The 13728-nt window shown below is 40.6% G+C and overlaps 1 protein-coding gene across 2 annotated transcripts in view; it reads left to right on the forward strand.

The window, feature by feature from the left end:
* LOC138831487 (serine/threonine-protein phosphatase 4 regulatory subunit 3A) overlaps positions 1 to 13728 on the forward strand; it is a 53659-nt gene that overhangs the window by 33377 nt on the left and 6554 nt on the right. For both annotated transcript variants that reach the window (XM_070028549.1, XM_070028551.1), the window contains exons 8-11: positions 2014 to 2145; positions 2252 to 2354; positions 3029 to 3187; positions 12035 to 12204. In XM_070028549.1, coding sequence (XP_069884650.1) covers positions 2014 to 2145; positions 2252 to 2354; positions 3029 to 3187; positions 12035 to 12204 — 564 coding nt within the window. The remainder of the gene's footprint in view (positions 1 to 2013; positions 2146 to 2251; positions 2355 to 3028; positions 3188 to 12034; positions 12205 to 13728) is intronic.

The raw sequence follows: 13728 nt of genomic DNA on the forward strand, positions 1-13728 counted from the left end.
GACATGTACACACAGCATTTATGAGAAATAAGTCTGTTTTAAAGTAACAGATACTATTCTGATAATGTGAAAGGCACTCTAAATTGTAGAGTATTAATGTGTGTAAGTCCGAAATGCCTGTGCTTTTCTGCTTTATATTGCATAATTACCCCCATGGTACTGAGTTTTCCTCTTTCCCGCCATAAAATTTGGGAATACCTTTTTACATAATCTAAGCTAATCTCCCCTCATCCCCTTCAGTGAGGGAGAAAAATGTCCACTTAACTAAAATATACGTGCAGAATTCCAGCCTACGAAAAGTCTTAAATCAGAAAACAAGCTGGATGCCGGTGCCTCACACCTGTAATCCAAGCTACTCAGGAGGCTGAGATCTGAGGATCACGGTTCAAAGCCAGCCCGGGCAAGAAAGTCCATGAGAATCTTATCTCCAATAAACCACCAGAAAACCAGAAGTGGTGCTGTGGCTCAAGTGAGTGAGCGCTAGCCTTGAGCTGAAGAGCTGAGGGACAGCACCCAAGCCCAGAATTCAAGACCTACAACCGGCAAAAATAATAATAATAATGATAATAACCTTTGTTATTTTTTTTAAATCCTAAATAATGTGTTAGATTCAAGTGGAATACTTAGTAAAGTTTATTTTTAAACTATTGTACCATGTTAGGTGGGAAAAAGAGTACTGGTTTAAATTAAGTGATTTATCATGATGTTCTTTTAAAAGAAAGTAAAATCTCAGGGTTACCCATTTATTACTGTACTCCATAATACTTTGCTCACTACATAAGGCCTCTTGATTTTCTACTCTTTATGTGGGGAATGCCAGGGTTTAAACTCAGGGCCTTGCATTTAACTTGCTTATTCTTGGCTAGCACTCTTACCATTTGAACCGTCCTCTAGCCCTGCTTTTTGCTAGGTTTTTTGTTTGTTTGTTTGTTTGTTGGAGATACGGAATCTTAGGGGATTTTCTGCCCATGAGGATCATGACTGGATTTGTACTGTGATTCTGTTTCTCTGCTGAGGCTTTCTCAGCCTCCTGGGTAACATTATAGGATTCCAGGAATAAGCAACCTGGGCTGGCTTTCCACTCCGAAGTTTCCCTACACTGTCTGTGTCTTCTCTGCCCTTGGTTAATTTTACCATTAAATATGTGGACAAGAAGAACAAGAAGTTTTACTGAATCCCTGTTGATTTTTATTTACTCCTAGGCCAGTTAGTAGAACATTAGTTATAAGAGAGGCTTAAGAAAACCAAAGGTCTGTTTTCTTGTCTGTGCATTCTCTACATACTGTAGTTTCATTTTCTGATTCAGCTCAGCAATTGCATTCCCAAATATTCCTAAACTTATTTTAAAAGAAGTCTTACATCATGGCCCCAAATGGAGTACAGCTATCATTTGACAAAAGAGAAGGAATCTAATGAAAGTAGAACAATGATAATTCTAGATATTCTGTTAAAGCTCCAACAATAAATCCTTGAGTTTTCTGAGAAGGCTGTTTGTGTTATTAGAGGACATAAAATGTATTAAAATCAATCTGAAAGATTGGTTTTGCTTTAATCAGGAATTTAAAGGCAGTAGAAAAGTTCTTTTAAGCCAAGCACAGATGCCTCACACCTGTAATCCTAGCTACTCAGGATGCTGAGATCTGAGGATTGTGGTTCAAAGCCAGCCTGAGCAAGAAAGTCCATGAGACTCTTAGCGCCAATTAACCACCAGAAACCCGAAGTGGCGCTGTGGTTCAAGTGGTGGAGAGCTTGCCTTGAGCTGAAGAGCTCAGGGACAGGGCCCAGGCCCAGTGTTCAAGCCCCACAACCTACCAAAAGAAAAAAGAAAAATTCTGTTAATAAAGCCAGAGAGATGGTGTAGTGGTAGAATTCTGGCCTCATAAGCATGAAGCCCTGAGTTTAGACCCAAGCACCCTTCCCACCATAAAGCAGTTATTGTGTTTTGTTTACAGTTAATAAGACAAATAGAGCTCACTGCAAAGCCATCCTTATTGTGTGTATTTTTCTCACTAGGACATTTTGCTCATCAACCTCATTATAGAACATATGATTTGTGATACAGATCCTGAACTTGGAGGAGCAGTCCAACTTATGGGCCTGCTTCGAACTTTAGTTGACCCAGAGAACATGCTAGCCACTGCCAATGTAAGCAATGGGGATTTTTCCTCCTTTTCATAGGTAGTATGTTATTTGTTGCTGGTAAGAAGAACCAGTGTTGTTAAAGTTCATAGAAGTGTTTTTGATTCTTTAGAAAACAGAGAAGACTGAATTTCTGGGTTTCTTCTACAAGCATTGTATGCATGTTCTCACTGCTCCTTTACTGGCAAATACAACAGAAGACAAGCCTAGTAAAGGTAAGATAATACAGGCTGACAGTTAATGAAGTTCTCAAATGGTGAAATTCAAAGTTGACAGGATAGAGAGGTAAGGGTAGCAGAGTGTAGTTCCTCTCCCATACCCCTGGTCCCAGGATATTTTTTTAAGAGATACTCAAGGTAAAAATGGTTTTAAAAGCACTATAACCAGAAATAATAAAAATGTAAACAAGAAGTAAGGCAGTTATTTGTTGGTTTTAGATGCAGTTTTATGTTTTGTTTTGTTTTGTTTGAAAAAGTGTCTTACTATGTAGCTCAGGATGGCCACAAATTGGAGGTCATCATGCCTCAGCCTCCTCCGTACTGGGAGGCACTTTGTTTTCACAGTCATGACTAGTTTATTGCGCGTGCACGTGCGCGCACAATCTGTAGAGCATTTATTGGGAACTTGTGGAAAACCTAGTGATGTAATTATGTAGGCTCAATAAGAGGAATGAACATAAAGCAGTTGAATTACTTAAGAGGCTTGCTGGATGTAAGCTATAAAGCTAACCCCTAATTATAATTTGGTGTGGACTCAAGTAGTTAAAACACTGTAGTTAGCAGGAGAGGAATAGAGTAATTGTACCAAAGATGAAGTGGTGTCTGGCTGGACCTCTCTTTGTCGTGTACTTGTGTTCAGCATGTATATAATTGTGTTTTGATTGCTTTAGATGACTTTCAAACTGCACAGTTACTGGCACTTGTACTGGAATTACTAACTTTTTGTGTGGAGCACCATACCTACCACATAAAGAACTACATTATCAACAAGGATATCCTCCGCAGAGTACTGGTTCTTATGGCCTCAAAACATGCTTTCTTGGCATTATGTAAGTGTTGTAGCTTCTGATAGAATTATTTATTGTTCTTCTATATTATGTTGTTGTATCTTTAAATATTTTTGTCTGAAAAGATCACAAGTCAGGGGGACCAAGGCCCTCTCTCTCCTAGTCTGTACCCTTATTTTGTGCAGTTGCTGAGCCTGGGTTATCTTAAAATAAAACCACACTTTACATATGTGAAAACAGCACTTTTGATAATTATCTTAGTGCCTGAGGTACAAAGGCTGGCCAAATCTGGTCTGTGGCCAGCTTTTTTATAATCCTTAAGCTGAGGAGAGGTTTGTTTTGGGGTTGTACTTGTTTTCCCATGCTTCTGTGGGGTTTAGTTTGTTTTAGCACTGGTCCTGGGACTTGAGCTCAGGCCTGGGCACTGACCTTGAACTTTTTTACTCAAGAATAGCACTCTACCACTTGATCCATACCTCTACTTCATGATTTTTGGTGATTGGAGATATGGGTCTCATGTGCTTCCCTGCTCAAGCTGGCTTTGAACAGCACTCTCATCATCCTCTGAGTAGTTAAGATTACAGCCATAGCTTTTTTTCTTTTAAGTAATATTCATATTTACTTCTAGAGCCTTAGGCAGTCAAAAGAAAATTGCTAAATAAATAAATCTCAGCCAGAAGCCAGTGACTCACATCTGTAATGCTAGCTAGCTTATGAGGCTGAGATCCACAAGGTTGAATTTAAAGCTAACCTGGGCAGAAAAGTCTGAGGCTCCATCTAAAAAATAGCCAATATAAAGCAAGGCTAGGGCTGGGAATGTGGCTTAGTGGCAGAGCTCTTGCCTAGCATACCTGAAGCCCTGGGTTCAATTCCTCAGTACCACATACATAGAAAAACCCAGAAGTAGTGCTGTGGTTCAAGTGGTAGAGTGCTAGCCTTGGACAAAAGAAGCTCAAGGATAGAGCCCTGAGTTCAAGCCCCAGGACTGGCAAATGAATGAATGAATGAATGAATGAATGAATGAATGCTGGGCTAGGGAATGGCTCAAGTAGTAAAACAACAGCCAAGAAAACCAAATGAGCTGCTAGGCTGTGAGTTCAAACCCAAGTGCCAAAAATTTTTTTAATTAAAAAAATAAAGTCATGTTTGGTTAATTGCAAAACAAACAAAAACAGATTATAGCCATGAGCCACAAGCCCCCTGTGCCCAGCATGGTTTCTTTTTGTTGTTGTTGTTTGCTTTTAAATAGGGTCTTGTGCAGCCCAGGCTGGGCTGGACCTCTCTAACTACTTTAGCCTCCCAGATATGTTACCAACATATCCAGCTTTCTATTGGTAGAGATGAGGTCTCCAGAGCTTTTGGTCCACTGACCTCAAACTGTGATCCTCCTGATCTCAGTCTCCTGAGTAGTAAAATCATGGACTTGAGCCCTGTTAAGATTCGTTTTTATGAGCTGGGAATTGGTTCAATCTGTCCTTACTGATAAATTGGCAGCATTTAGAGGTATTCTGGAATCTTTTTTTTTTCTATATATTTTGTTTGTTTTGTTGGGGGAAAAGGGGACGCTGGTCCTGGACCTTGAACTCTGAGCCTGGGCACTGAATCTGAGTTTCTTGTGCTAGCACTCTATCCCTTGAGCCACAGCTCCACTTCCATGATTTTTTGTGGTTAATTGAAAATAAGAGTGTTACAGACTTTTCTGGGCTGGCTTTGAACCTCAGTTGTCAGATCTTAGCCTCTTGAGTAGCTAGGATTATAGGCATGAGCCATCAGTGCCCGGCTCTCTGGAAGCTTTCTAAGATATACATGCTAGCAGCTCACTTTTGTCTTTTGGTTTTTAAAGGTAAGTTGTGATTTTTTTTTTTTAAATTACTGTGTCTTTTAAGACTTTCTAGTTGGAAATTTCCCTAGTAAACTATTGGATAACATTTGTCAAGTTCCCCAACTTAAATTTTTCAGACTAGTCTACACATTGCAATACATAGATCCTAAAGATAGGTGTGGTCAGAACATATTTTCCTTTTGTCACTTGCAGATAATCAATCAGTTCAATTACTTTCCACTGACTGCAAGTCTGATCTCTCTTTCCCTTCCCCCTCCTCCCATTCTCCTTTTTTCTCTCCCCATCTGTCTCTCCCCAAACTTCCCTTTTCCTACTCTCTCCTTTTTTCCTAGTATTGGGCTTTGAACTCAGAGCTTTTCTCTTATTTGGCTTACTTGCTCATCTGGCTCTTTACCCCTTGAGCATTTATCAACCTAGCATTGTGCTGGTTGTTTTGTAGTCTTGTGATCTGTTTTGCCTGAGCTGATTTTAAACCTTGCTCTGTGGTTCTCAGCCTCCAGCGTATGTAGGATTACAGGCTGACCTACTGGCTCAAGCTTATCCAGAATCTTTATTGTTAGCTTTAATAATCTTTTTTACCCAAAAGTAGTACGAGCATTTGTGGTATTCATTTAAACAAGTACCACTTCTGTTCCATCTTAACTCTTATATCTGTGAGTTAGCACATAGAAAAGTTCTTTTGAAAACGATATTATTTTCCTAAAATACTCAGGAAGAGTGAGAGCACCAAGGCCAAGTTTAAAGGAAGTTTGTAACTCTGAATCTTTCATGTCAGCATAAAGGGTTTAATTCATGTGTGGGAAAAAGTTTGGCAGATGGGACAGAATGTGAAAATGGAATGGACAAATAAGCAGTTTTATTTCAACATACATTAAATAATATATTTCACTGATTCTAAGATGTATATTTTTACACATTGATCATTTAAAGTCAAAATAAGTTTATAGTTTGTGGCATGACATTATAAATAGTATCTCTGTTCATTTTGTTTTCCTTAGAAGTAGGGAAAATACAAGATTTTTTCCCCCATAGATTTGATTTTGGTACTAAGAAAGTGATGATGAGCTGGGTGCCAGTGGCTCACCCTGTAATCCTAGCTACTGAGGGGGCTGAGATCTGAGGGTCATGGTTCAAAACCAGCCTGTGCAGAAAAGTCCCTGTGAGACTTCTTATCTTTAATTAATCACTCAGAAAAAGGGGCGTGGAGCTGAGGCTCAAAGCAGTGAAGTGCTAGCTAGCCTTGAGCAAAAGAGCTTAGGGACCGTGTGCCGCCTTGAATTCAAACCCCAAAACTGACAAAAATAAATAAGTAAAAAAGTAAAGATGAACCAAGGCACCCATGGCTCATGCCTGTATTCTTAACTACTCAGGAGAATGAGATCTGAGGATCCTGATTCTGAGCCAGAAAAGTCAGTGATACTCTTAGCTCCATTGAACCACAAAATTCACAAGTTGAGGGCGAGGCCTGAGTGGTAGAGCAGTAGCTTTGAGCAAAAAAGCCAAGTGAGAATGGGAAGCCCCAGTACCCACACACACCTGAACAAGCATGCCTGTACGCTCGCGTGCATGCGCGCTCGTGTGCACACACACAGAGCACACACACAAAGTGAAGATAGAGGTAAGTGTGGTGGCACAGGCCTGTAATCCCAGTTACTCAGGCAGAGCTGGGAAAATAACAAATAGTTCAAGGCTAGCTTGGGCAAAATGATACATGATTAAGACCTGAATTCATCTTCCAAAGAAATCAATTCATGAAAATCGGACTACAATTTAAGGGTTATATGGAAGTGTAGTGAAAAAACTTTATTCTAAATGAGGCAGAAAAGAAATGTTTGTAAAAGAGGTAATTGGAGTTTGTCTGCTCATAGGAGAATGTGACATACTGTTTTGCTGCATTTAGGACATGAATTCTAGCCAGGTGCTGGTGGTTCATGCCTGCAATCCTAGTTAGCTACTCAGGAGGCTGAGATCTGAGGATTGTGGTTCAAAGTCAGCCCGGGCAGGAACATCCATGAGACTCGTATCTCCAATAAACCACTAGAAAACCGGAAGTGGCGCTGTTGCTCAAGTAGAGCGCTTACCTTGGGCTGAAGAGCGCAGGGACAGTGCCCAACGCCCAGAGTTCAAGCCCCACGACCGACCAAAAAAAAAAAAAAGGACATGAATTCCAGTGGAGAGTGTGGAGTGGCAGCTGAAAGGGAAGGCCTCTTCTCCCTATTACTTTGCAATATTGTAAAGGCATTTTTCCCCAGTAAACTCAATGAGAAATATCATTGTAAGTAAATGAAGGTTGATAGAAAGTAAATGAAGGTTTATAGGAAATATGCTAGCAAAATTTTAGTTATCTTTTTTTGTTGTGGATACTTTATAAACTGAGGTTATTGTTAGACCTAACTCCTTGAAGTGGACCTTTCTCCCGAGAATTGAGAGTGAATCTTAAGAGAAGGTACCAGACACTGAAAAGCCCTTTCAAAAAGTCTTAGCTGGCCGGGCGCTGGTGGCTCACGCCTGTAATCCTAGCTACTCAGGAGGCTGAGATCTGAGGATCGCGATTCAAAGCCAGCCCGGGCAGGGGAGACCGTGAGACTCCTATCTCCAATAAACCACCAGAAAACCGGAAGTGGCGCTGTAGCTCAAGTGGTAGAGCGCTCGCCTTGAGCTTGAAGAGCTGAGGGACAGCACCCAGGCCCAGAGTTCAAGCCCCACAACCGACAAAAAAAAAGTCTTAGCTGGTCGGGTGCCTGTGGCTCACACCTGTAATTCTAACTACCAGAAGTGGCTCAAGTAGTAGAGTGCTAGCCTTGAGATGAAGAGCTGAGGGACAGTGCCAGGCCCAGAGTTCAAACCCCACGACTGACACTTCCCCCACCCCCCACCCCCAGCTGGGTACAGGTGGCTCTCACACCTGTAATCCTGGCTACTCAGGGGGCTGAGGCCTGAAGATAATCTTTTTTTTTTGTTTTTCTTTTTTTTTCTCTTTTCTTTTTGTCAGTTGTAGGGCCTGAACTCTGGGCCTGGGCGCTGTCCCTCAGCCCTTCAGCTCAAGGCTAGCACCCTACCACTTGATCCATAGCACTACTTCCAGCTTTTTCTGCTTATGTGGTGCTGAGGAATTGAACCCAGGGTCTCATGCATGCAAGGAAGCACTCTACCACTGAACCACCTTCTCAGCCCCTGAAGATAAGTCAGCCTGGGCAGGAAAATATGAGACTCTTTTTATCTCCAATAAATGACCAAAAAACTCATAAGTGGAGCTGTGGTAGAGTGCTAGTCTTGAGCATAAGAAGTTCTGAGTTCAAGCCCCAGGACCAGCTCCTCCCCACGCATCTCCCCCCCCCCCCCAAAAAAAAAAAAGTGAGCTGCATAGGAAACTTTTTCCCCCCCTCCAAGGGTTTCTAAAAACTGCACAAATTAGATACATGAAATAAAAGAATTACTACTTAACTGGATGTACATGTATAAATGAAGAAGATGTATAGCAGGAAACATTATAAGTTGTTTTCAATAAACTACAAGAAAACTAGAAGTGGTGCTATAGCTCAAATTGGTAAGAGCTTATCCTTGAGCTGAAGAGCTGAGGGAAAGCGCCCAGGCCCAGAGTTCAAGCCCCATGACCAACCAAGAAATTTAGGACTGAGATGTATCTTCGTGGTAGAATGTTACTTGGCATGCACATGCACAAGGTTCTGTATTTGATTCCCCAGAACTAGACTTGGTTACAGGCTTTTATGCAGGTAGCATTAGATACTTAGGAGACAAAGAAGACTTAATATATGAAGTCTCTTGTTGGGTAAGATTAAGACAGTGTTTTAAAAAGGTAATTGGGGGGCTGGGAAGGTGGCTCAGTGGTAGAGCGCTTGCCTTGCATGCATGAGGCCCTGGGTTCAATTCCTCAGCACCACATAAGAAAAAAGACGTGGGCTGCTCGGGGTCACAGTATCAGCTCCCGAACCTGTGCCGCGGCCCTGGCCGGTCAGTGTAGGAACCTTCTCAATAAAGTTGCTTCTTTAATAACAAGAAAAAGAAAAATGCTGGAAGTGGCGCTGTGGCTCAAGTAGTAGAGTGCTAGCCTTGAGTTGAAGAGCTGAGAGACAGCGCCTAGGCCCAGAGTTCAGGCCCCATGACGGGACCCAATAAATAAATAAATAAATATTTTTAAAAAGGTAATTGAAATTATTAAATTAATTAATTGTTGGTCGTGGGGTTTTAACTATGGGCCTAAGCACTGTCCCTCAGCTCTTCAGCTCAAGATTAGTGCTCTACCACTGGAGCCACACGGCCACTTTGGTTTTCTGGTGGTTTATTGGAGATAAGAGTCTCATGGACTTTCCTGCCCGGACTGGCTTTGAACTGTGATCCTCAGATCTCAGCCTTCTCAGTACTAGGATTACAGGTGTGAGCCACTGTACCCGGCTTTGAAATTATTTCGTTTTTATTTTATTTTTTAATTATTGTTTGCCAGTCCTGGAGCTTGAACTCAGGGCCTGGGCACTGTCCTTGAGCCTCTTTTGCTCTACCACTTGAGCCACAGAGCCACTTCTGGCTTTTTCTGTGTTGTGGTACTGAGGAATCAAACCTAGGGCTTCATTCATACAAGGCAAGCACTCTACCACTAAGCCACATTCCCAGCCCACTATAATTGAAATTAAGCATAAGATGTTCTCAACATAAGGTTATAAGGTCAGAGTGTACTTTACATGGAAAATGCTAGGGTGATGCTAAATTTGCCTGTCCTGAAAGCCTTCTCTAGTCTCCTGTTAGTGAATAAACTTCTTAGAACTCACTGTAAAATTTGGAAAGCAGCTTTTTAAAAATCAACCAAAAACCTTGTTTCCATTTGCTGGAGTACATTTTGATAAATATTATTTTATATGATCAGAAATGCATGGGCGTTATGCCTTGTGTTTCTCCCCTGAGAATATCCTCATTTGGTCTTGCTGTGTGAATACCTAGAGTCCTGTATAATTTTATCATGTTCCAGGGAAAACAGCTTTTTTTTTTTCCTTTTAAATTGTTACTATAAAGGTGATATATAAAGGGGTGGAAAGCAGGTTTTTATTCAACAGAAAGAAATCATGGTTGGATATTTTTTGTGCTTTTTTTATAAGTGAGGGCAAATGGAAATGAGGATTCCCTCTTCTCCCCTTCCCCCCTCCCACCTTTAACAAAAAGATCTTCAGAGTCGCCTTTCTACCTAAGCAGTTCCTACATAGAAATACTTTCAAGAATGTAGGGCTGGGCTGGGAAGGTGGCTCAGTGGTAGAGCGCTTGCCTTGCAAGCCTGAGGCCCTGGGTTTGATTCCTCAGCACCATATAATAAGCAAGAAAAAAAAAGCCGGAAGTGGCGCTGTGGCTCAAGTGGTAGAGAGCCAGCCTTGAGCTGAAGAGCTGAGGGACAGCGCCCAGGCCCAGAGTTCAGGCCCCACAACCGGACCAAAAAAAGAATGTAGGGCTGCCATCCACATGCCTTGGTCGGAGGGCTTTCTAGAAAGGGTGGGGTTTCTTTTCCCACACCTAGGAACTGTGTCAATCCTAGAGGGACTAGAGAGTTTATGTTGTCGTAGGACACAAGTCTACACAAAGCCTGCAGAATTGGAGTACCAATCTTAGAATAATAGTAGCTCTGGTTGAAAGCATAAAATCTGGCCTATTAGCATTAGCTCTTAAGTATTCATTTTTATTCTACCAAGTAGAACTGTCACTGCATTCCTTTCTCAGTTAACAGTTAACAAAAGCCCTGCACCAAAAAAAAAAAAAAAAGAATCATGACTCTTGCTTGGCTTTGATTTTGCTGCCCAGAATGATACCTCTTAAGTTTAAAACATCTTCACCATGCTTATTTTTGGAAGTACTCAGCTAAAAACAAAACAAAACAATTAAGAAAATGCAGTTATTCTATAAACTATTTTGAAATTCCCTGCCCAGAGTATCTCTTTAGAAAGAGACACTCTTAAGTTGGATTGTTAAGGCAGTTTATAATCAGCTGTACCTAATTGGGCATTCACTTGTGGACCTCTTTCTGCCAAATAAAGAAAAATTGAGCTGCTTTACTCCTCTGCCTTCCCACCCAGAAACCGTGTCAGCATGGTTGCCTGGCTACCTGCTCATGAAGGACTTGATTAATAACAAATTGGCAATTTAACGAGCCACTTCCATGATCTCCAAAGAAACCAAAATACAAACACAATATTTAATCTTGCCAACCGAAGACGATGTGACTGCACGAAGTGAGTATGCTTTTTTGAACTGTTTGCAATAACTGGGGCATTAACTTACTGATAATTCCTTGTAGGTAAATAGGGCTTTGTTGAAGTCTAGCTGTCTGTGTATATTTGGATCTTGACGAATGGTGACTTAAGTAACTCCCCATACTTCAAGATACAAATATTCCTTTTCATCCGTAAGTTAAAGCCTAATTAATTGTAAAAAAGGAAAACTAAGAAAACAATTAAAAAGCATACTCGCTGTGCAATAAACAAAGAGGACCACATTTAAACAACATCCTCTAATTTCTAAAGAATGGGAAGGCAAATTTGGGATCATGCAGAGTTTTTATGGGTTGACAGCCTTTACATCCATCCACAGACAACCAATGTAAATCCTAGAACTCTCATGCAAAATGATAATAAAAAGAGTGTCCAGAATTAATGGAGATCAAATTCTTATACAGTGGATTGCCCTAATAAAATAAGTTTTTCTATTGCTTAAAAAATATTTTATTAAAAAGATATTGTTGGGAATTTTTCACCTTAAATAGTAGGAGAGACATCTTAAATAAGATGGACATTAGTAGCTGTCTTATTTCCAGAATTTTTATGGCTTTCTAAGACTTGGGTTCTATGACAACATACACTCCTTTCAGAATATATTTTCTGGCAGTACTTTTAAAATCCTTATCTTTAGGTTTTCATTTCCAGAGGTGCTAACAACATATCACTGTACACAAAAAATTACCAATACTTGTTAAACAGGTTTTGTTGATATTGTTTTGGTAAGTCTAAAATATAGAACTGTGTGACTTAAACAACAATGCCTCTGTGTTTCAGGTGCCCTTCGTTTTAAGAGAAAGATTATTGGCCTAAAAGATGAGTTTTATAACCGCTACATAATGAAAAGTTTTTTATTTGAACCGGTAGTCAAAGCATTTCTCAACAATGGATCCCGCTACAATTTGATGAACTCTGCCATAATAGAAATGTTTGAATTTATTAGAGTGGTAGGTTCTGTGTTTCTTAATTAGACTTTTGATTTGAATTGAGAATTGCATTATTGGCTGGTATTTTGACTTGCAATTATGTGTGGAAATGTTGGAAAGAAAAACCATGATGCCAAAGACTTGTGAGCAGTTCAATTCAGACTAGTAAAATCCAGAATATCTCATAGTAATCTTTATAGAGTAGTTTGAAAGCAATTTAACAGTTATGTTAATCAGTTAAGAAACTTGGAAGTGCTGGGCGCCGGTGGCTCATGCCTGTAATCCTAGCTACCCAGGAGGCTGAGATCTGAGGATCATGGTTCAAAGCCAGCTCAGGCAGGAAAGTCCGCCAGACTCTTATCTCCAATAAACCACCAGAAAACCGGAAGTGGTGCTGTGGCTCAAGTGGTAGAGCGCTCACCTTGAGCTGTAGAGCATAGGGACAATGCCCAAGCCCAGAGTTCAAGCCCCATGACCAAGAAGAAGAAGAAGAAACTTGGAGTTGACAGACAAGCATTTGAATGTTTTTTTGTTTTTTTTTTTTGTTTTTTTTTTTTTTTTTGAGCTTCACTTGTTGCTATAGGACAGTTTCATAATAAATGCTTTGTGGGTTTTTGTTGCTGTTGTTTTTTGTTGTGGGCATAGAACTCGGACTGGGCACTGTCCCTGAGCACTTTTGCTCAAGGCTGGTGTTCTTCCATTTTGAACCACAGCATCACTTTTAGTTTTCTGATGGTAAATTGGAGATAAGAGTCTCATAGACTTTCCTACTGGGCTGGTTTTGAACCACAATCCTCAGATCTTGACCTCTTGAATAGTTAGGATTACAGGCATGACCACCAGTGTCTGGCTCTTCTTGGTTCTTTAATAACTACTGACATGAATGCAATGTGCATAACTCTGTGGCATGCTTTAAAAAGTAATTATAGTAAAATAATGCTGGGTGTGGCAGCATGTATGTGTGATGGCTGAGGGAGGCTTGGCAGCTCAGGTCAGCCTGGGATACCTAGCAAAAAAATTATGGTAAAATACACATAGTATAAGGTTTGCCATTCTGAATTTATACTCTAACGGTAATTAACTTAGATTTATATTATTTATTATTTGATCATCACCATTATCAAGTCCTGAACATTCTGTGGCACGATTTTAAAATCCTCAGTGCAGAAATAAGTAGTCATAATCCTTCAAGTAGGATGTGTACATAAACTTTGGAAAGACCTGTTAACAGTACTGAGGCATACTAAAAACTTCTGAAGTAAAGCCGGCACCAGTGGCTTGTGCGTAATCTTACCTAATCCAGGAGGTTGAGAAAGGATCAGGATTCCCAGCTATCCTAGGAAGGAAAGTCTGAGAGTTTGATCTCCAATTAATGCCAGAAGTGGAGCTGTAGTTCAACTGTAGAGCACAAGCCCTGAACAAAAAGCTCAAGGATAGCGCCCAGGCTCTGAGTTCAAGCCCTAAGACTGACACCATAGAGGGGGAAAAACAACAGCTGCTCACATGGCCAGTATGTTATTCCATTTCTATTAGTTTTCACTGAGA

This window comes from Dipodomys merriami, unplaced genomic scaffold (genome assembly GCF_024711535.1).
Source record: "Dipodomys merriami isolate MVZ:Mamm:240054 unplaced genomic scaffold, mDipMer1.0.p SCAF_198, whole genome shotgun sequence".
NCBI classification, from domain to species: domain Eukaryota; kingdom Metazoa; phylum Chordata; class Mammalia; order Rodentia; family Heteromyidae; genus Dipodomys; species Dipodomys merriami.